This window comes from Gossypium hirsutum, chromosome A04, assembly GCF_007990345.1.
Source record: "Gossypium hirsutum isolate 1008001.06 chromosome A04, Gossypium_hirsutum_v2.1, whole genome shotgun sequence".
NCBI classification, from domain to species: domain Eukaryota; kingdom Viridiplantae; phylum Streptophyta; class Magnoliopsida; order Malvales; family Malvaceae; genus Gossypium; species Gossypium hirsutum.
Genome location: NC_053427.1, coordinates 68,037,880 through 68,059,507, shown reverse-complemented (window position 1 = coordinate 68,059,507; position 21,628 = coordinate 68,037,880). Strand labels below are relative to the sequence as shown.

The window sequence follows — 21,628 nt, the reverse complement described above, 5'->3', positions numbered from 1 at the left end:
GTTTTATAAATTTTTTACTATTAGTTTATAAATGTTATTATGAAAGTAAAATTAGTATTTGTAAAAGAAATGATGATGATGTTAAAATCTTTAAGTTTATTTTACTATGATTTATTTTATTATAACATATTTATTATAATTTGAGATTAATCATGGCAGATTCATGAACAAATAGATTTTGAATTGAATCAAAATTCATGCATGTTTCCGATGGTGGTTATGAAAAAAATATTTTTATATTTGAGATGTGAACATTATCCATGCAAATTTTTAACTCTCAAAGATATGGCCATCAAACTATGATAATTTTATGCACCCGAAGTTGCATGATCTCTGTCTAAAGCTCGTTATCATCAAATACACGTGAAGTTGCAAGATTTTAAAATTGTGAGTAGGTATAAGTTTGAAGTAATTATGATAAGTTCTCAATTAAAATTATACGAGCGAATATTACTGATGAGAACTTGCTAGAGAAAAGTTTTCAAATTTTCATGCTTCAAATATGATCCTATAGTAGCAATATTGAGAAATTTTTTTAAAAAAAAATTCTAAGTTAATATCATATTTACTTGTGATTGAACAAAATAACGAGCTTTTAATGAAAATTACAAAGCCCATCTTACTGGATTTGTTTCATTCCCTGAAGTGAATGCATACTTAATGAGTCTGAAAGATGTAAATGTGGTTGTGGTGGGTTGAACTATAATAATCATCAAAGAGATGGTCATATAATTCTTTTCACCACCAGAAGTGAAAAAATAAAGATAAGCAAGAGAAGAACAATAATTCCGGAGAGAACCCTTCAAGGGAAGAAATAACTTATGTTATCAACATGGTATTAAAGGTATTTGGTTGTATACTTGTCATACGTCTAAACATTTGGTTAAACTCTATAAGTTTCTATCAAATGGAAGGAAGACAATATGGAAACGAACAATAAGAATGATGTTAAATTAGATTTGGCATACCATATTGGTAATCATGATGAACTTAATTAGTAAAAGGATATTAATGTTGTCTTTATGATGCTACCATTTTAAATGCTAGCATGCCATTTTTTAGGATTTCTATAATCCATATTGAGGAACTTGTTATTGCAATTATTTGTTATTCATTACTAAATTGTAAATATATGATTTTATTTTGATATTTATATGCAATCTTATGATCATATTCCTTAGGACTGTATGTATTTAGTTAAAGATGAAATCTCTAAATGTATGAGTGGCATCCTTTTTGTGAATTGTGGCACTCGTTACTTGATTCTTGCATATCTTATTAGTAGTAATTACTTTTGGCCACTAGAAGTGGAAACATGGAGATAAATAAGAGAACAATAAGAGTTCACAATATAACCCTTTAAAGAAGAGAGACAACTTAAAAAAAGTTGTTGGTTATGTACTTTTCATACACATGAATATCTTATTATCTAATTAATATTCCTTAAAAAGAAGAAAATATATGTCTTGTAGACAATACAACAGTGTATACTAATCCTTAGGGATAAAAAAATATTCTTCTTGTTTGGTAATGAAACATGTTATCCTTTCATAAGTATAAAATTAATTCAAAGTTCCATAAGAGTTAATACATTGTTATTCGAACAAACAAAGTGATAATTAATACATTACGTTCTAATCGTTCTCTAATAAATTATTATCTTTTAAAAAGATATTTGTTACAACAAATATCATATTGAGATTGTGGGTGAGGAGAAGATTAATTTCTATATATTAGATTTTGGTAAGAATTTTGTATTAGAAAACTGAAAGCATTTTCCGCTAGTTGGTACTATATATTAGTATGGTTAAATCACATGAGATTGTTAAATCACATAAGATGGTAACCTGGAAGTTTACATTAGTATTGTTGAATCATGTGCACTATAAACCAGAAGTTTACTAGTTCAAATATACTAATTAGTTTGCATGATCGACTAGACCATCTCGATCAATAATGATGCAAAAAAATAAGAATTTACATGAATATTTATTAAAGAACTTGAAGATTCTTCGTTTATCAAGTGCTCATTCTTCTCAAAGAAGATTTATTAAACCTCGCTAGCAAAAGTTGAGATTGAATCTCTTGCATTTCTGAAAGAAACATGGGTCCATTTATCCAACAAGTGGATATTTTGATATGATTTTGGTAGATGTATTTACAAGTTAACCACATCTGAGTTATCAACCCGCAACCTGTAGTTTGCTAGATTACTTGATTTGTTTAAAAACAAAAATTTCAGATTGTGCAATCGAGACAATTCTTACCAATGTTGGTGAGTTTATTTGTCAGGCTTTCAATTATTATTGAATGCTAGATTGTTAGTGCGAGTGACTATCTCAAAAAGCCTGTTGTTTATATATATAAAATGGTTTAGTATAATTTATAAAGTAAATGCCTCCAGTTAGTAGCAAAACCATAGCTTTTGTGAACAAAACTTTTTGCATACATGTATAAGGATATAATATTTTATATTAATCGGTAATTATACGCATCATGCCAATAAGATATGATAAATACTCTTCATTACCATTGACTTTTGGTTAAAAGCCAAATACAAACCATTTTAGAAGTTTTGAATGTGTGATGTATGTTTAAGTTACTCCACCATAATACACAAAATGAGCATTCAAAGAATGTTGGAAATATAAATTAATTATGAATCTCCTTGTATTATCAGATGTTTTGACCAAATTGGAGATTTAATTTTGTTATGAGTTTATTACTGTTTTGATTTGATAGTTTTCCCAACATTAAGAAAAGATAAATAATTGTTGGATGAAATAATTACATGGATGAATTATCATTATGTAGATCCTCATAGAAAGTAATTTGAACCAGAAGTTCAAAAGATAATTTGCTTTATTGTAAGTTAACTGCCAAATCTATTTATTAACCTAATAGGAATAACCAAGTCTCATATACTGGTTGATGTGTCAAAGTCCTAGTAGGACAATTTGTTAGAATAAACAAAACTAATGCATGCCTAAAGTACGGTAGATAGATTGGTTCCAAAGATGAAAAAGAAAATAATAAATCAAGATGATCATATAGTGGAGGTGGTGCTCCTGAAGAGACCCAAGACATAACTAACTATTAAAACTTCACAAGAGATTCAAGTACCTGAAATTGATGATGGAAATAAAGAAAATAAAAAGATTTCAATAAGTTATGTTAATACAAGAAAATATGCAACTACAAGAATGAAAAATTATCAACAATGATTTTGCATACAATTTTATTCTTGATATAATGAAAGTAAATGAGGATCTTGAAGAAATTTGTTGAGAATTATAGACATGAAATAGATTGGCCAAAATAAAAAGACGTAATTCAAGTAGAATTAAATTTGTGAAGTTTCTGGACTAGTAGTCCAAACATTTAAAGGTATAAAGATGAAGTTTTTTTTGCTAAATCTTGACATTAATTATGAAAGGTATAAATTTTTTTTTATGGTGGATACAGTAACCTTTAGATATCTTATTAGTTTGGCAGTTTACGAAAGATTTCACATGCGTCTAATTATTGTTGTTATAGACTTTTATATGAATCATTATATAGTGGAAGCTTATATTAAAATCATTGAATGATTTAAAATGCTAGAATGGTATAGAAATTCCAAGGAAATTGTTCAATACAGTTGCGCAAATATTTTTATAAATTAAAATGATTTGAACATATGTGGTGAATTTGGCTCAATGAATAGTAGTTGAAGGAAGATTATAAAATGATGCAAAATACTTATATATATTATTATAGAAGGATCATTATGAAAATTTACTACGATTATTGTTGAAACTCCTAAAGAGATCAACTATATTTTCCCAAAATTATTCTTCACTCATAAATTCCATTTGAAATAATTTTTTTAAACAATTTTTTTCTTCTTGAACCTACTAATTAATAACAACTAATTATTTTTACATAGAAAATTTAATGAATTTACTTCGAGATTAATATATAACTTAATTATATTTAATGAATTTGTTTTTAATTGGAGTCAAGTACAATTTATTTTATGAAAGAAGTTAACTATATTTAATTTTATATAATTTAAATATGTAATTAAATTTTTTATTATTTTAATTAAAAATAAATAAATGAATAAACTAAATAAAAAATGCATAGATAAATAATAACGAGAGTATAATTATATTTTTATTTAAAAATTTCTTAATAAATATATAAATCTTAACGGGATTTTTGTGTAAGTGGAAATTCTTGAAATTATAAGTGGATAAATGTATTTTACACAAAATTTGAAGGGGATAAGTGTTTTTTACCCAAAAATAAAAAAATTATATTAAATATTAAATATTTTTTTACCACACATTATTAATATGTGTTAATTTATTAAGGTGTTTTTTGATAAATTGAGAAATTAAGTATTTGATTTAAGTTATAAGATGTATTTAATATATTATTTAAAATTAAGTATGACATATAATTAGATTATTTAATAATATAAAATTTAAATTATGAATTTTTATTTTACATTTTTATTTATATTTCTTAAAAGTTTCACATTATTTAAAAAAGTTAAAACTTAAATTTAAAGTCATTAAAAGTAATATAATGTTAAAATAAATTAATTAATAATATTTTCTATTAAATGATAAGTAGCTCCTAAGTTATTTATCATTTTCACATTTTTTTATTATAGATTATTAAATGTGTGTAAAAATTTAAATAATTGAAAATATATTTGTTAATTTAGTTTCCCGTAATGTGAGTATGTCATAATCTAATTACTTTTAAAATTTATAATTGAATTAATGTCACGAATTAATCATAAACCAACTCAATTAAAAAAATTAAAATAATAAATTTTTATTATAAAACTATTTATATCTTTCAATAATATTATAGTTTTTTAAAGTTAAATACCCAAAAATCTCAAAATGGATGATTGGTTAAATTTGAGAGTTTTAATATTCTTTAGGTGCAAGTTTCATTCTTGATATTAATTTTATATATTTTTCTTCATCGATTTTAATGCCATATAATTTAGTATGTTTAATTAGTATTATCTCTATTATTATAAACACTCATTATTAAATTTGTGTCACAAGTTAATCACGTATAAATTAAATTGGTAAAAAAAATTATTTCTTTAAAAAAATTAACTCAATACTTTAAAATAATTACACAGAAAACAATTACATATTTACTACAATATGAACACATTTCCCAACATGCACGTGTTTGTGTATGGCAATGCAATTTCATTACATCAAAATAAAGGTCCTATTCAACTCCGTTACACACCACAATGGGAGTTTCCCTGAACTCCATCCACCTACACATCATGTTGTGGTTTAACCACCACTGGTTTGCAAATAAACTGCCAATGACTATGGATACACAACAAAATCCCGTAGATAGAATCTGTCTCTGGTTGCGGGTACATAGAAAAAATTTCGCAAATAAAATTTGTCTCTGACTATGAATACACAACAAAATCTCACAGATAGAATTTGCCACTAGCTATGGATGCACAACAAAAATCCCGCAAATAGAATCTACCTTTGGCTGTGGATACATACCAAATTTGCAAATAGATTGTCGATGGTTGTGGTTTGCACAGCAAATTTGCAGATAAACTGCCAATCCTTCCTCCGTACATATCATCCCACCCCATGTAATGCAAGATAACATGCTTTTTACAAATCAACACAGTAGCAATTTATATGCGTATAACAGATAAATACGATATCAATTAATATGCTTATAGCAAATCAGTACATTAGCAATTAATATGCTTATAACAGATCGATATGGTAACAAATAATATGCTTATAATCAATCAATTCAGTGGCAAAAGACATGTTTATCATGTGTTCAATTTAACGATAGCATAAGGTATATTGGTCATACAATCAGTAATATAGATGTGACAGGCATATATTTTTCACATGTCATGCATATACAATGATAATTCAGTCGTTCAAATCATGCATTCCTATACTCGTATTATTAGGGGTTCAATTGAAAGAAATAAAACTCTAAAAATAGTTTGGGGACTATTCAAGGACTAAACTAAACAAATCATAAAATTCTAGACAAAACTATAAAGTTGGGGTCACACGGCCCTGTGAGAAGCTATAGACCGTGTGGTGGGGTTACATGGCCGTGTGGAAAATACAAAAGTTAACCTACAAGAGAGACATGGCCATGTGGCAAGCCGTGTGAGAGGTTCTTGGCCTTGTGGTTCACAAACTAGCCTAGGTTTCCAAGGTACATGGTCGTGTAGAGGGCCGTGCGGTCCACCCTGTGGTCCACACACCCGTGTGGGAGACCGTGTAGCCCTAATACTAGACACGGTTTGCCCCAATTTGCTTGGAAAAGAACACACACCTTTCACCGAAAGTCCAATCGACGTTCCTTACGCTCGATTCTGGTCTGACCACTAAATTCAGTCCTTCAAACGACATTTATACACGATTTAACGATTGATTTCAATATTTATCAAGATTTAACAAGATTAACAAAGATTTTGGCAAGATCCGTAAAAGATCGAGTAATTAAATTGAAGGATTAACACTGAATAGAAATTATACGAAAATTTGAGTTCTAAACATCGAAAACGGGAAGTACTTACCGATTCTTGGCAAAGATTATAGATGTTTATTGATTACAAATCTAAACTCTGATAGAAAACTATTGAACATAAGATGATTTGATTCGAGATAACAAAGTAATTAACATCATTTAGGAAGAAAATATTGTGTAAAGAAAAGGAAAGAAAATAAAAAGAGAATAAATAGAAAGATGGAGAGCAAATGCTATTAGGATTCGAAAAGGGGCAATATGAAAATAAGAGAAAAAGACGGTGGGATTTTAATTTTATTGCAATTTTTAGAATGAACAAGTTGTGAAATCTAATTAGGAAATAATTGGTTAAATTCTAGGGGCATCACCTGTAATTTTCCCAAGATTTGCCGAAATTAAATTTAAAATGAAGAGGAAGAGGAGGCAGTAACTTGAATCTTGGCTTTAAGGAAGCTTAACGGTTTAATCATTGAGCCTATTGCTTAATCCTTTTTTATTTTTGACGCATAATCATATAGATATGTTTTGAGGCATTTTTCAAGAAATTATGAAATAAAAAGGGAATGAAGGGGCTTAAACTTGGGTTTGGAGAGGCTTTAGCATTTAACCATTGAGCCTGTAACTCATTCTTGCCTAATTTAGATACTTAATTGTACATATTGCTTTATTTTTGGAGACTTGCTAAATTTCCCAAAATAAAAAGAAAAGGAAGGGTTCAAATCTAGGATCACAAAGGTGAGAAGCTAACTCTTGACCATTAGGCCTGAAGACTAATTCTTTCTTAATCTCATTTCTTAACTGTATATATTTATTTTGGGCCCAACTTACACATTTTTTATTAGCTCACACATATAGTCAAATTTTTTTATTAACTTATTTAACTTTATAGTTCTTAGCACATTCCACTTTAGTTTACATATAACAAAGAATAATCATAGTCAAGTCTCATTATTAATATTTTAATTCATTTCACCCTTAGTGAACTCTAATAAAATGACTTAGATACACGGAAACCATTAAGCTAAGATTCATTTCTTATTTAACATACGATATAAGTAACTTTCATAATTCAACAATTAAATCATATGTACAAATATAAAACAACTTATTAAAGGCAACAATTGAAAGAAAATACCAAAACTGATAAGTAAAACTCATTTAATGTTTAAATCAAAGTTTAAGGACTAAATCATAAATTTAGTAAAATAGTTTAGTAAAACCTTTTTGTAAAATAGAGAGTAAAATTATGGAATTATCCATATAAGACTTAATCATGCAAATTTTCAAGTCATTTCATATCATTTAAGGACTCCAATTGCATAGCATAAAAATCAAGACTCAATTACAAAGATAACCAAACATGTCCGAAACCTACATATGACACATTCACACCTATCCACACATACTATTTTTGTGTTTTCATGCCAAATTTCCTATTCTATCATATCATATATCATACAAATCATGCTTAGTTACACTAAAACATACATTAACACACTTTAACAATCATGCATATTTAGGTTTAAACCTAATCAATCACAAACTCAATTCTTCTAAACCCATTTTTGGGATGTGACAATTTAATTATATTTTTGCATTTATTCAATTTAGTCCTCATTTTCCTGATTTAAAGAATAATTGTAATTTCAATTGCAATAATCACGATATTTTATCCAATAAATTCTTGATCCATAATACATCATATATTTTGTACTATCTACATCTTTTCAATTATCAAATAATAACTCATAGAATTTTCACATAATTTTCCATTTAGTCCTTTTTGCCAAGAAATTCAACAATTGTTATAATATCATTCTAGTTTCACCCTCCATTTAAATTTACTATCACATTACACTTTAACCAAATATTTCATTATAATATCATATCTCTCATATCTAATTAATATGCTCTTCACTTTTTTTATTTCAATCATAATTTCACAATATTCACTATTTAGTCCTTAATGTCACAAACTTACAATATTTTCTACCACATCAAATGTTTTATTATAAACTTTCATAATTTTCAATTTAGTCCCTTTTGCTATAAAAGTTCAATATTCACTAATTAATTATATTAAATCTATTTTATTTCTTCTTACACTTTAATCATATAATTTATCTCAATATCTTGTTTCACATATAATTTTTTTTTATGTATTTTACTTCTATTATTTCATCCACATATTTTCTCAAGTTTTACAATTTAGTCGTTGTCATCATAAAAATTTCATATTTTTTCACAAATTCACTTTTACGATACTTTATGCATATTTCATCACCTCATAACACATTCATGAATCTTTTATCATATTTTCCTTATTCATATATTAAATTATGTCACTTTATTTTACTAATTTACCACAAAACTTCACCAAGTCTACATTTTAATCTTTAAATAATAAGAGAATTCATGGGTACTTACCTTTTTCAACATCAATTCACTTGCTTTTCCTCTTTCCTTGATTCACTTTCTCAATTTATTTTTTCATCAACATATTAAAAACATAAAACTTTCCATGAGTAATCTTCACTTTAACATCTTTTCTATACTTTTCTAACAAGATTAAACTTGAAAACAATATGGAACCTTAACATTCATACCTTGTTCTATTGGAATCAAGCTTTAACTTGGTTTTCTCTCTCCTTCAACTTCTATTTTCTTGAATATAAATTCATATTCTTACCCTTCATAGTCTCCTTATCATTTTTCTCTCTTGGTGGTTATGGAAATTCCTTTGATTTCTAGGTGAAAATAGTGGATTTTTTTTATGAAAAAGGACCAAATAGTTAAGAGAGCAAAACTTTCTTTTCTTCATGGTGAACATGAGCTTGAAAGAAATATGGAGAAATTTCCATCATCTTTTCTTTTTTATTTTCTTAACCATTAATTAAATAATAAAATATTTTATATTATAGTAATAAAATAATATTAACCAATCAAAATCTAACACCAATATTCATAATTATCATGAAATTATCTTAATTGAGAAATGATTTTACCCTTCAACATTCTTTACAATTCCTTCATTGAATCAACACTTATTTTGGTAAAATTTCAATTTAATTCTTCATATTTCTCCATTTATTCAATTTAATCCAAGCACACCAATTTCATGTTATAAGAAATTGGGTTATTTTCACTTTTGGTCCTTAAACTTTCTTGTATTTGCATTTCAAACCCTCAATTTGTGAATAATTATAGTTGTATCTAAATTTTTTTTTATACAATTTAGTCACTACATTAAATTAACATATCACAACATACTTCTTAATTCAAAATTTTTCCTTGGCATTACTCAACCTTCTCTTTTATCATTTTCATATCCTTTTCTCACTTTAACGAAAAATCAATTATACACTATTTTAATTTACTACTAATTTTATAATACATCAATTTTCATAGTGTTACAATATATATATATATATGCGGGGCCTAAATTAAGGGCTTTACTTACTTTATCCTTGAGATGCCCTTGAGTTGGTGCCTGGTTTACTCGTGACACCAACTCAGTCGGGGGCTTAAATAATTGTACACTTATACATATATAATTTTTAGGGATAAACATCAAAATTATACATGGACTTTGATCCAATGTGCAATTATACACATGAATTTTTGTTGTGGTTCAAATGCATTTATAAACTTTGATTTAGATTCAATTGCATACCTTTAAATAAACAAACACGTCAATTTATTTTTATATTGGAAAAGTATCATTATTTTTGTATGCTTTATTAAACGTAAAATGTTGCTATATTGTCAATAGTGTTGGTGGTTTATGAAAATTGAATTAAATCAAAATTTCATTATAAAATTGCACAAAATTGAACTTTATATATAACATTACACAAAATCAAACTTTATGTATAATATTGCACATTGAGTGAAAGTTCATGTGCAGTTTTGAGATTTATCCTTAATTTTTTCAACTCGTATTTTAAATGTCACAATTTCTAGTGTATCTTATTATCTTATAAAATTCATATTATGTTCAAAAAAAAAAAGGAACCTATATTAGGGTAAAAGTACCATGGAGGCCCCTGTACTAGGATTACGATTGCATATTGCCCCCTCTACTAAAAAAATGGCAAACTAGTCCCTGTACATTAAATTAAAGAGAAAATTGGACTTGTAACACCCCATACCCGATCGATTGTCGGGTTTGAGCTATAGGATGTCACATTCATTGCCAGAGCAACTATGATCACATTCGCAAATCAAATAACATATTGTACATTTCATTAGGACTAATACTTATTTATAATATGATATTTAATCAAATTTGGGATTTAAACGAGTTTACAAAAGCCCTTTCGATATCCCGAGGTCAAATGAGGACCAAAATGTAATATTTTCAAAATTTTTAGGTTATCAAATCATGACCTCAAACAAACAGTGAGTGTCATCATGACGTCGAGTGCTTGAGGTCACGACATCACCTACTATTTTCAAAGTATCCATATCAGCCTAAAAAATAAGCAATTGCACATCTAAACCATTTAAGCATAATACATACTTCAAACACTTTACATACACCATTGATATATCATTACTATCCAAATTATCAACGTGACCATTCACAACTCAAAACCAAACTCAATAGATATGACCATTTACACCATTCAACCATTTAAACCATATACCATATACATGATAACTATAACATTTCATATGCTGAAGTTCAAAATTTACATCAAGTGATCAAAATACCAATTTGACCAATTCAACCCTAGGTACATGCTACATATTAAAACATAAAGAACTGTACAAACATTGCTAAATCGAGAGCTATGGTTTGGATGTTGGATTAATCCTTGAGACTTCGAGATCTTCTATTACCTGCGCATGGAATAAACAAACTGTACGCTGAGCAACAAAGCTCGGTGGTACTTTCATGATTCAAGTCATATAAACGAAACATTAACATGATAAATATAATCAGTGCATTATTAAGTTTCAACCATTTCATTTTCATCTATTCAAGTCATATGCTTCGACTCATACATTATCATAATTAGCATATCAAAATAAACATGCCATATCAACTTTCTACCATCAAGAATGCATACATTTCCATTTCATTTCATACCGTTTGATTATATGAATAAAACATTTCAATATCAAATCTATTAATTTGTTTTGTTTCCATATCGATCCTCTGGACTTGTATAAACCGGTTCATATGATCTTTCACATGCTGTCACATATCACATTTCATATGTATATGTAATGTACCATTTCCATCATCATTTGATATCACATGTCATTTGGAAAATTCAAGTTTTATAACCCCTATTAACTAGACACGGACTCAAGACAAATACACAAATCTATTACTCTATCCTCTTAGGTTGCTTAGCAATGATGACTACTAGAATATTTACATTTTACCCCCCCGGGTTGCCTGAAAAAGATGGACTTTAATCATTATACCTGACCCTGTGACATGCTAACTATATCTGACTCTTCCTGAACAGTTAATAGGGTAATCCATGTTTCAATTGCGTACTATAAACTGATTCATATATCATGATCTCATACCATTTTCATCATCAATTCGTGTCACATATCACATATCATACTCATTTCTACTATGATAAATTCAATTCTCGAAATATGATATCATCATGTATAAACCAAGTCATACAATAGCAACAAACTTACCTCAACATGTAGTTTTGCAACAATCATTTATGTATGTATGCATATGTATATGTGTTAAGGTATTGAACTCGAATCATAAAAGTACAAATTGAATTCTTTCGTCACTGGTCTACGATTCTCGTCTTTCCTTTCTCTCGAGATGATCCCACGTCGTCTTTAGCTAAGTTTGATAATTCAATAATAAAAACAATATCAATTTCCATCCACTTCATATTCAATTATATAGCCAAACATATTTTGCATTTTATTTATTTTAGTCCCTATACTTTGGATACTCATATTTTTTAATATCTAAGATCGAATTAAATCTGATTTCACATTATTTCATTGGGGACCTTATACTTTCTATCTATAGCATGATTTCATGATAATTTTTAATTTATTCAATTTAATCCCTAATGTCACAAAATCAATTATCAAGCTTAGTTAAAATTTCTAATCAAGTCAATCACTTTTCACTACCTTACAACTTAGTAAAAACATGCTCATATTCATATATTAAATCATCGTTAGAATTTAAAGCTTTATAACAATGAAACCCAAACTAAAATCTCCTTAATTCTTAAATCTATCATATGGGCTTTGATTATCTACTATTATTCATAAAAAATTCAAGTAAAATAAATATAAAAACGCATCCAATTTTTCCAATTAAGCTTCAACAATGAAGAAAAATAGAGAAAGTTTTGTTTTCTTTCCTTTACTTAAAAAGATGGTGGAAGAGAACAAGAAAGATGAAGCTAAATTTATTTCTTACTTTCTCTTTCCAGTAACTAGTTTATATTAGACCTATCCATGGGTCAGGCTGGGTGTGGGAGGGTTTGGGCAAAAATATAGGCTCAAAAAATGAGACTGGGCAAAAAAATAAGGCCTATTTAGAAAATGGATCGGGTTTCAGGTAAGGTTTTTTGGCCCGAGCCCGGTCTAACTAAAATTTGCAAAAATAAAATTGTTGTTTCATTGTTGTTTTCCCATCGTTTTGTTGTCATTTCACTATCATGTTGCTACTATTTGGTTGTTATTGTTTCAATATTATATAACTCTTGTTTTATTGTTAATTTTGCTATTATTTTAGAGGCATTTAGTTGCTAAGTTGCACTTATCTTAGTATTATTTAAGTATAAAGACTTTTTTAAAATTTATTTTCAATTTGTTTGGAAACATTTATTTTAATGTTTTTAGTGTCTTTGATGTATTATATATTTTTATTTTTTATATAAAAAATAAAATAAAAAATTAACATGGCCGGGCCCGTGTTTAGTATCTATAATCTGAGTTGAGTTTGGGCAAAAATTTAGATCCATTTTTTTGCCCCGACTTATTAAATGGGCTTAGAATTTTGTTAGGACCCAACCTGACCTATGGACAGATCTAGTCTATATACAATAATTAAGATTTTAATTTAGCTTAATTAATTATAATTTTTCAACTTTAATCATACTTATTAAACCAATTATCTTGATTAATTAAAAGCAAGTGGTTTATCATGAAATCCCACTAATTCATTTCAACTGAAAGGTTAAATAACTATTTTGGTCCTTTGAATAATTGCTATCTAGGTTGTCAAAATTTTTTTAAATTAAAACTTAATAGTGATTGAATTTTCACAATTTAGTCCTGAACTTTAATTAACGATTTTCTCTATTAAATTACTCAATCGATCTTTAATATATTTCATATTATCTTCATAAATATTCCTATTTTACCTTTACGAACTCGATTTACAAAAATGAGGTTCCAAAATCGTATTTTTTGATATCAATTAAAATTTGGTCATTACGGGTCATTTTTATTAAAAATTTCATTCATCCGTACTATTAAAAACTAATGTGGTTGATGAAATAATTAAACAGTAACATGTCACATGCCACATGTACCTCATGCTAACGTACAGGGACCAATTTTTAACAGTAAAAATGGATAAAAAATTTAACTAATGATTAGTTTACTCTTTGATCTAATGTATAAGGGACTAATTTACTTATTTTTTGAATAGAGGGAATGAAATGAAATCTAAAGCTATATTAGGCCATACATATGGAAATTGGAAACAAATGTGTTGAAGATTCAAAGGATTGAGGGTGTTGAAATATTGTAAGAAAAATATTTTTGTTAACATGTAATATAAATGTGAGACGGTGAATTCCAACGCATGAGAAAATAAAGGAGATCCAATCACAGTCAAAGTAGAAACCACTTCCCTTAACTTCATTGCTTTAGACTCGCTATCTTTTTTCTTTTCTTCATTCTTCTTCTTATTATTTTTAATATTTCATAAGCCTTTTCTTTTCATTTCTATCATGTTCTCTCTGCTAATCATTTATGTAAATTCATAATCACATTTCATTAAAGTAAATAAATGGCATTCTTGAGGCTGTGTTCTAAGTCTGAAATATTTCATCGTGAAGGTCATACTTGGTGAGTATATTATATGGGAAAGGGGTTGTTTATGTTATTTGAATTCGTTGAATACTACAAGTACAATACAACGCGTTTTCGCTTTTAAGTTAGTTATAAATTCTTAACTTTATCAAATTCAGAAGTTTTTGAAAAGACAACCCCACGATTATGCTTAAATTTGGTGATAAAATGGGGGTATGTTACAACTTTCTAGAGGTTCTGGCTTGTATCAGACGTTTTTTTTCCTTTCTAATTTTTATAACTAGAATGTTGTGTAAACTTGTCTACACCCCTATAAGATGAAGTACTTTAAATCTCAAAGACCTTTTGAGCTGCAAAAATGGTAGATTATGCTAACAACAATTCGACTTGTACAAGATATAGCCACTTATTCCTCTTTATATACATAATTCAGATTCTAGGATCTCAATTAGGGTTCTTTCCATTTTAGGGTTTGCACATCTGGACTTCCAAGCGACATTTGCATTAATACTGAAGAAATGTCTTTCAATCTCCATAAGGTGTGTTATTAATTTCAGTTAAATGAATATGCAAGAGTGTTTGTAATCACCTTTTAGAACAACGGAGTTTTAAGTGAATAATATAGTGCGTCTCATTTTGGGTATTTATTGCAGTTTCCATTGCTTTCAAGAAGTGGGCTACTAGAGAAGCTTATTGAAGAGTATAGCAATGGGGAAGGATCAAGTTTAAATTTGAGACTTGATGATATACCTGGCGGAGCTAAAGCCTTCGAGCTTATATCTAAGTTCTGCTATGGTGTTCGTATGGAACTCACCGCGTATAACATAGTCAGCGTCCGATGTGCAGCCGAGTACCTCCGAATGACAGAAGATTATGGAGATGGAAATCTTGTAATGCAGGCAGAAGCTTTCCTCAATGAAGTGCTGGGGAATTGGTCAGATTCAGTCAGAGCTCTTGAAGCATGTGAAGAAGTTATGCCACAAGCTGAAGAGCTTCACATTGTCTCTAGATGCATCGAATCGTTGGCAACCAAGGCTAGCACGGATCCCAGCTTATTCAGCAGGCCTTCGTCGGGACGCGAAACCAGGCCAAGTCCCGAAGATTCAGGCTTATGGAACGGAATATCGACTGCGACCAAGACGCAACATACAGGCGAGGATTGGTGGTACCAAGATGTCTCATTCCTTAGTTTACTATTATATAGAAGACTGATTTTAGCCATTGAATCAAGAGGCTTAAGGCCTGAAACAATTGCTGCATCAGTGGTGCACTATGCTAGGAGGTACCTCCCCTTGATGAATCGACAATCAAGCTTCGATGATGTGAATAGTACCGTGACCAACATGCCGAATACTTGCGAAGCAGATCAAAGGGCACTCTTAGAAGAGATTGTAGGGTTACTTCCTAATAAGAAGGGAGTCACATCCACCAAGTTTCTCATTAGGTTGCTTCGTATAGCAATGGTGTTACATACAAGTCCATCATGCCGAGAGAATCTGGAGATGAGGGTGGGAGCTCAGTTAGATCAAGCTTCACTCGTGGACTTGCTAATACCGAATATGGGGTACTCGGAGACGCTTTATGACGTCGACTGTGTTCAGCGGATTCTCGATCATTTCATGTTAGTACAGCAGGCTGCAGCATTAGCAACTCCTCCTGGCATAGCAGAGGAGGGGCAAATAATGAAGGGATCACCGGATTCGTTGACACCGATTACGATGGTGGCCAATTTAATAGATGGATTTTTAGCAGAACTTGCATCAGATGTTAATTTCAAGCTTCCTAAGTTCGAAGCACTGGCTGCTTCAATCCCTGATTACGCGAGACCTGTTGATGATGGACTCTATCATGCCATTGATGTGTACATGAAGACACATCATTGGATTGCAGACGGTGAAAGAGAGCAGCTTTGCAGACTAATGAACTGCCAAAAGCTGTCATTGGAAGCGAGCACTCATGTAGCCCAAAATGAGAGGTTACCTCTTAGAGTAATCGTTCAAGTCCTCTTCTTCGAACAACTGCGGCTTCGTACCTCAATTTCGGGCTGGTTCTTCGTCTCTGACAATCTTGAAAACTCATAAAATCAAATAAACTCGGCAGCAGCACAACAACAGCGTGATAATGGTGGCGATGATGATGTGAAGCAACGAGTTTCAGAGCTTGAAAAGGATTGTTCGAGCATGAAAGAGGAGATCCAGAAGCTGATGAAGACGAAAAGGAGTTGGAGGAATTTCACCAGAAGGTTGGGTTTCAATAGGAAATCGAATTCTTGTTGCCCAAAAGGACCGAAGGCTTCGAAGCTAAGAGCAGTCGCCCCATCATCCGGGAACAGACAGCAAAACAGTGAAAAAATTGAGGTGGTTCCTCCTGAAACTTTGAAGGTCAATTGATCCCAAAACTTGTTCTTTTTTTCCTGCCATGTTAATGCGACAAAAAAACTTGATTCTGTTTATCTGTGGATTAAATAATGGTTTTTTTATGTAATTTCTTTTACAAATTGAGTTAACATATAATTTTACTTCAGTAGGTAGTCGGTATTTAAATTTATTTTTGGATTTAATTACTACTTGAATTTGTATCATGTTATTTAAGTTGGTATTTTTTATTAATATCTTTAGTTTAGGTTGACATGATATTGATAGTTAATTTGATATTGGCATGTAGCAACCTCTCAAGATAAAAAAAAATTTAAAAATCTTTAAAAATATATAAATTGATAAAAAAAAAATTTCTTTACATCAAGAATAAACTTGAACAAGTGGTTGTCTTGATATATCTGAATCAAGACATCATTGTGTCTAGATTCATTCCATATGTATTTCTTAGTTAGTTTATATAATTTTTTTTTGGTTTTTTTATAAAATATCAAGTTATTTATATTATTATTTTAAAATTAAAAAATATTTTTTAAAAAATAAAATATATAAATTAATAAAAAAATGTAAAAGAAAAATTTTATAACAAGAATGAACTTAGTTAGAAGGTTGTCTAGATTCAAATGCATATGGACGAGCTTTTTAATTCTTTTATATATTTATATAAGTTTTAAGTTTTTTTATTAATTTATATATTATATATTTTTAATTGTATATATTTTTAAGATAATAATGACACAAAAAATAATATTTTATAAAAAAAATAAAAAGAATATAAACTTAATAAAAAATACATCCACAATAAATTTAGATAAATGGGAGTCCAGATTCAGATGTATCTAGACAATCATTTGCCTAGGTTCATTCTTGATGTGAAAAAAATATTATATATTTTTTATAATTAATAGATTTTTAAATTTTTTAAATTTATGCTCACCACGTGATATATTGAAAAGTTGCCACGTGTCACACGGAATTGGCTATTAATGTCACACCAACGCAAACTAATAGTGTTAGTACGAAGGTACCTACCTGGATGATAGATACAAGTTCGTGTACCAATTAAGTCCAAAAATGTTCAGGTACCAATTACGTACTTTTGGACAAGTATAAGGGGCAAACTAAATATTAAACATTGCAAATTTGATTATATTTTGATTATGAGTTAATATGTAGTTTGCCTCTGAACTTACTCAAAAGTACTTAATTGATGTCTGAATTTTTTTTGGACCTAGTTGGTTCCTAAATTTGTATTCCATCACCCAGTTTGGTACATTCGCACTAACACTGTTAATTTGTGTTGATGTGGCACTAATAACTAAACTTGTCCATGGGCAAAGTTGGGTCAAGGCCTGGTTCCAAAACATTTTCATGCCTAAAGTCGTTTTTGAGCTGGTCTGGCCTGCCCAAGAAACTCATTTTACTGTTAAAAATTATGTCACACCCCGATTTTTTTTTGTATGTTTAAGCAGAAAATGAGTCGCTGGTCTAATGGTTAAGTGTCAATGAAATTATTTTTGAAACCGAAGTTCAAGTCCTTTCCTTTGCAATTTTTTTTTGCATTCCCTTTTTTTTAAACCCTAATTACCGTATAGGGTTTTTAAAACCTAGTATATAACATCTTTTTCTCCATTTTGCTTTCACATTTCCACCCTTACCCAAAAATCAAAAAAAAATTCTCTCATTCATCCCTTGTGCCACCCCTCTCCTTAGCCTCCTCTCAGTTTTCTTTTCTTTTCTTTCTTTCTTTTGCTTATGTTACCACTCTCCTCTGTTACACCACAGCCATCTCTGCACCTATTCTCTCTTGCACCACCACTGCTACTGCACCTATTCCACCCTTTTTCACTACCATTGCGCCCCTTAGCATCATTGTCGCCTTCCTTTTTTTGCCACCTCCCTTACCGTCACTTGTTGTTGCCCCCTTTTTCGTCATCGCCGCGTCGCCACTATTTTTTTCTCCTCTCTGTTAGCCTTCATTTCTTTCATTTTGGTCGGATATTTACTTACTTTTTTCGTTCCAATCTGTAAGTAAGAAATGTTAGTGTTTTTCACGAGTAGCTCTCGTGTTCGGATGTACGATCATATTTTTTTTCTTTCAAATCTGTTAATCGGTTATATAGGTCCCTTCCCGAATTTATCAATGGCCGAATCTAATTGTGTGTTTTTGTGTACGTTTAACATTCAAGGTATAGATTTAGACACTTTAAACCAGATCTAATTTGTAGAAGTGGTGTTGTTTCAGATTTGTAAATCGAAGAAAAAAGTTAAGTGTTCTTCTTTTGTTTAGTATTCAGATCTATAGATGTTTTCCTAAATCTAGTATAACTGAATCTAATATGGAGTTTTATGTGTGTTTTTTTAATTCAAAGTTCAGATCTAGATGAGATCTTGTCAAATCTGTAACAAAAGAGTGTAGCGGATTAGATCTAGTGTTATTTGGATATACGAATTAAGGTGTGGGTTCTTCCAAATGTAATCTGCATATGTCTTATCCATAAGTACTATAGGTATGTGTTTGATGGCACCCGTATGAATCTATGCCTTCGTTGTGACTAAACGAATGCATGAGTTCCTTTGGTGTTAGCCGAATGAGATTTGAGCCCATCACTAGGATTGGCTGGATGTAAGTGTCTTGGACTATGGCTTCTGTGTTGACTAAAATTGTGTATATTGTTATCGTATGTTTTGTTTTGATTCATATGTTTTGTGATATTATGGCATAATATTGTTACCGATATTCTGATAACATGTTAAAACATATTTACTGTCACTATTTTATTAAACGCATGATGAAAAACATGCCCACTGTTTCTGTTAAAACTTATTGCATGTTGAAGCATGCCTACTGTATTGATTCTGATTCTGTTATGGCGTAATGCATTGTATGTTGATTGGGATGATATGTAAGGAGGAAGTTCTGGTAGTTTATTTGCAACTACTGGTGGCTTGTCCACAACACGGTGTGTAGGGATCGATGAGTTCTAGGGAACTCTTACTGTGATGTGTAGTAGATGATGGGTAGAAATTTTCTTTGAATTTAAAAAAAAAATTGCACTGTTGAACATGAGCATGTACATGCATGATACAATTTATGTTATTTTTTTTATTGTGTTACTATTAGCTTGATTACTGTTTTATCCTATCGTAACTGAAAAACTTATGTGTTAATACTTACATTGACCTCTATAGCTCATTCCTTAGTTTACTGTCTCTATAGAGAATCCATGATATTAGAATTTGGACTCGACATACGGAGGATCATCTTGGACTTTTATTTTATTTTAAAAAGTACTTTTACTTTAATATATAAATTTTCATTTGGGGATTGTAATAATTTATTTGGATTGTGGCATAGGTTATTTTTGGTTAGTTTTAAATTACATTACATGCAAAAACGTTTGAAATTGAACAAACTTATGATTATGCTTTAAAATGCATGAAACCTAGTTTTAAATGTAAAATTGGTTAAAAACTCTTTTTCCACTGTATAATTTAAACTGGATTTCTAAAAAGATATTTTAATCCAGAAAATTTACAAAGTTTTCAAAAATACAAAATCTTTACAAATTAGTCTCTAGATTTTAAACTAGTTAAATAGAAATTTTTTTGTTTTGTTTTTGTAAAATTTAATATCAACTAAAATTTCCAAATGGCATAAAAGTTTTTACAAGAAAACTTCTAATTCAATTTGGTTAAAGCCCAATAATTTTTATTGAATTAAGAAAATTACTCAAACGTATTTTTCGTAGGATAAGCAAATGATTTCAAAAGTAAACTTTTGGATTTGATTATTTTACTAGGCCATTATTGTGACCTATGTGACCTTCAGAATCCGAACGTAACGTCTACGTCGGGTCAAGGAGGTTACATTTGTCGGTATCAAAGCCAAGTTCAAAACTCATATTATGGTTTTTGTTTAGGTCTGGATGCATATTTTAAAAGGGCTATTTGGGAAAACCATGCCACAAGTGATTTTTTTTATAAATATTTTCAAAAAATAAATTTCGAGACTCCGATGTCTTTTCTAACTTAGTTACTGTTAATACTAAAACTATAGACAAACTTTAGACTATAAATACTCAAGAAGTAACTAGGTATTTTATTTTTGAACTTTATATCTATGTTAGACGTTAGATATTCGGGCATTCATTATGAGCACCCGAGGTAGACGACCTCGAGGTAGGGCACATTGAGTTGCTTCTGTTGAGCCACCCCCAGCTCAGGACAACACTCCAATTCTCGAGGTTGATTATAGAGAAGATTCATTTACTACTAGAGACAAAAAATTTCACAGGGGTGATGATGCAGTATCGCAAGTGATATTGACGGTTCTTCAGAGGGTGGTTGAAGCCTAAACTGGATTTGGGAACCAAGATTTTTTGACTAAAAAGCTTCAATCTAACAAAGCTGAGTTATTCAGAGGTGTAGTTGGGACGACCCCGAATGTAACCGAATATTGGATGAAGGCTACTGAGAGGATTTTGGATGACATGGACTCTACTCTAGAACAAAAACTGAAAAATATTATGTTATTGTTGAAGGATAAGGCCTACCAATGGTGGCAGTATGTTGTGAGAGGTACACTGACTGAATGATTGACTTAGGAGTACTTCCATGAGGCCTTCCAGAAAAAGTATGTGGGTAGG

At 29.8% G+C, this 21,628-nt stretch overlaps 1 protein-coding gene across 1 annotated transcript; it reads left to right on the top strand.

Moving 5' to 3' along the window:
• Positions 1-14,517: 14,517 nt before the first annotated feature.
• On the top strand, positions 14,518-17,158 carry LOC107947806 (BTB/POZ domain-containing protein At5g03250). The gene is made up of 3 exons (XM_016882326.2): positions 14,518-14,640; positions 15,074-15,143; positions 15,258-17,158. The coding sequence occupies exons 1-3, from the start codon at positions 14,582-14,584 to the stop codon at positions 16,683-16,685; spliced, it is 1,557 nt and encodes a 518-aa protein (XP_016737815.2). The 5' UTR covers positions 14,518-14,581; the 3' UTR covers positions 16,686-17,158.
• Positions 17,159-21,628: the final 4,470 nt, after the last annotated feature.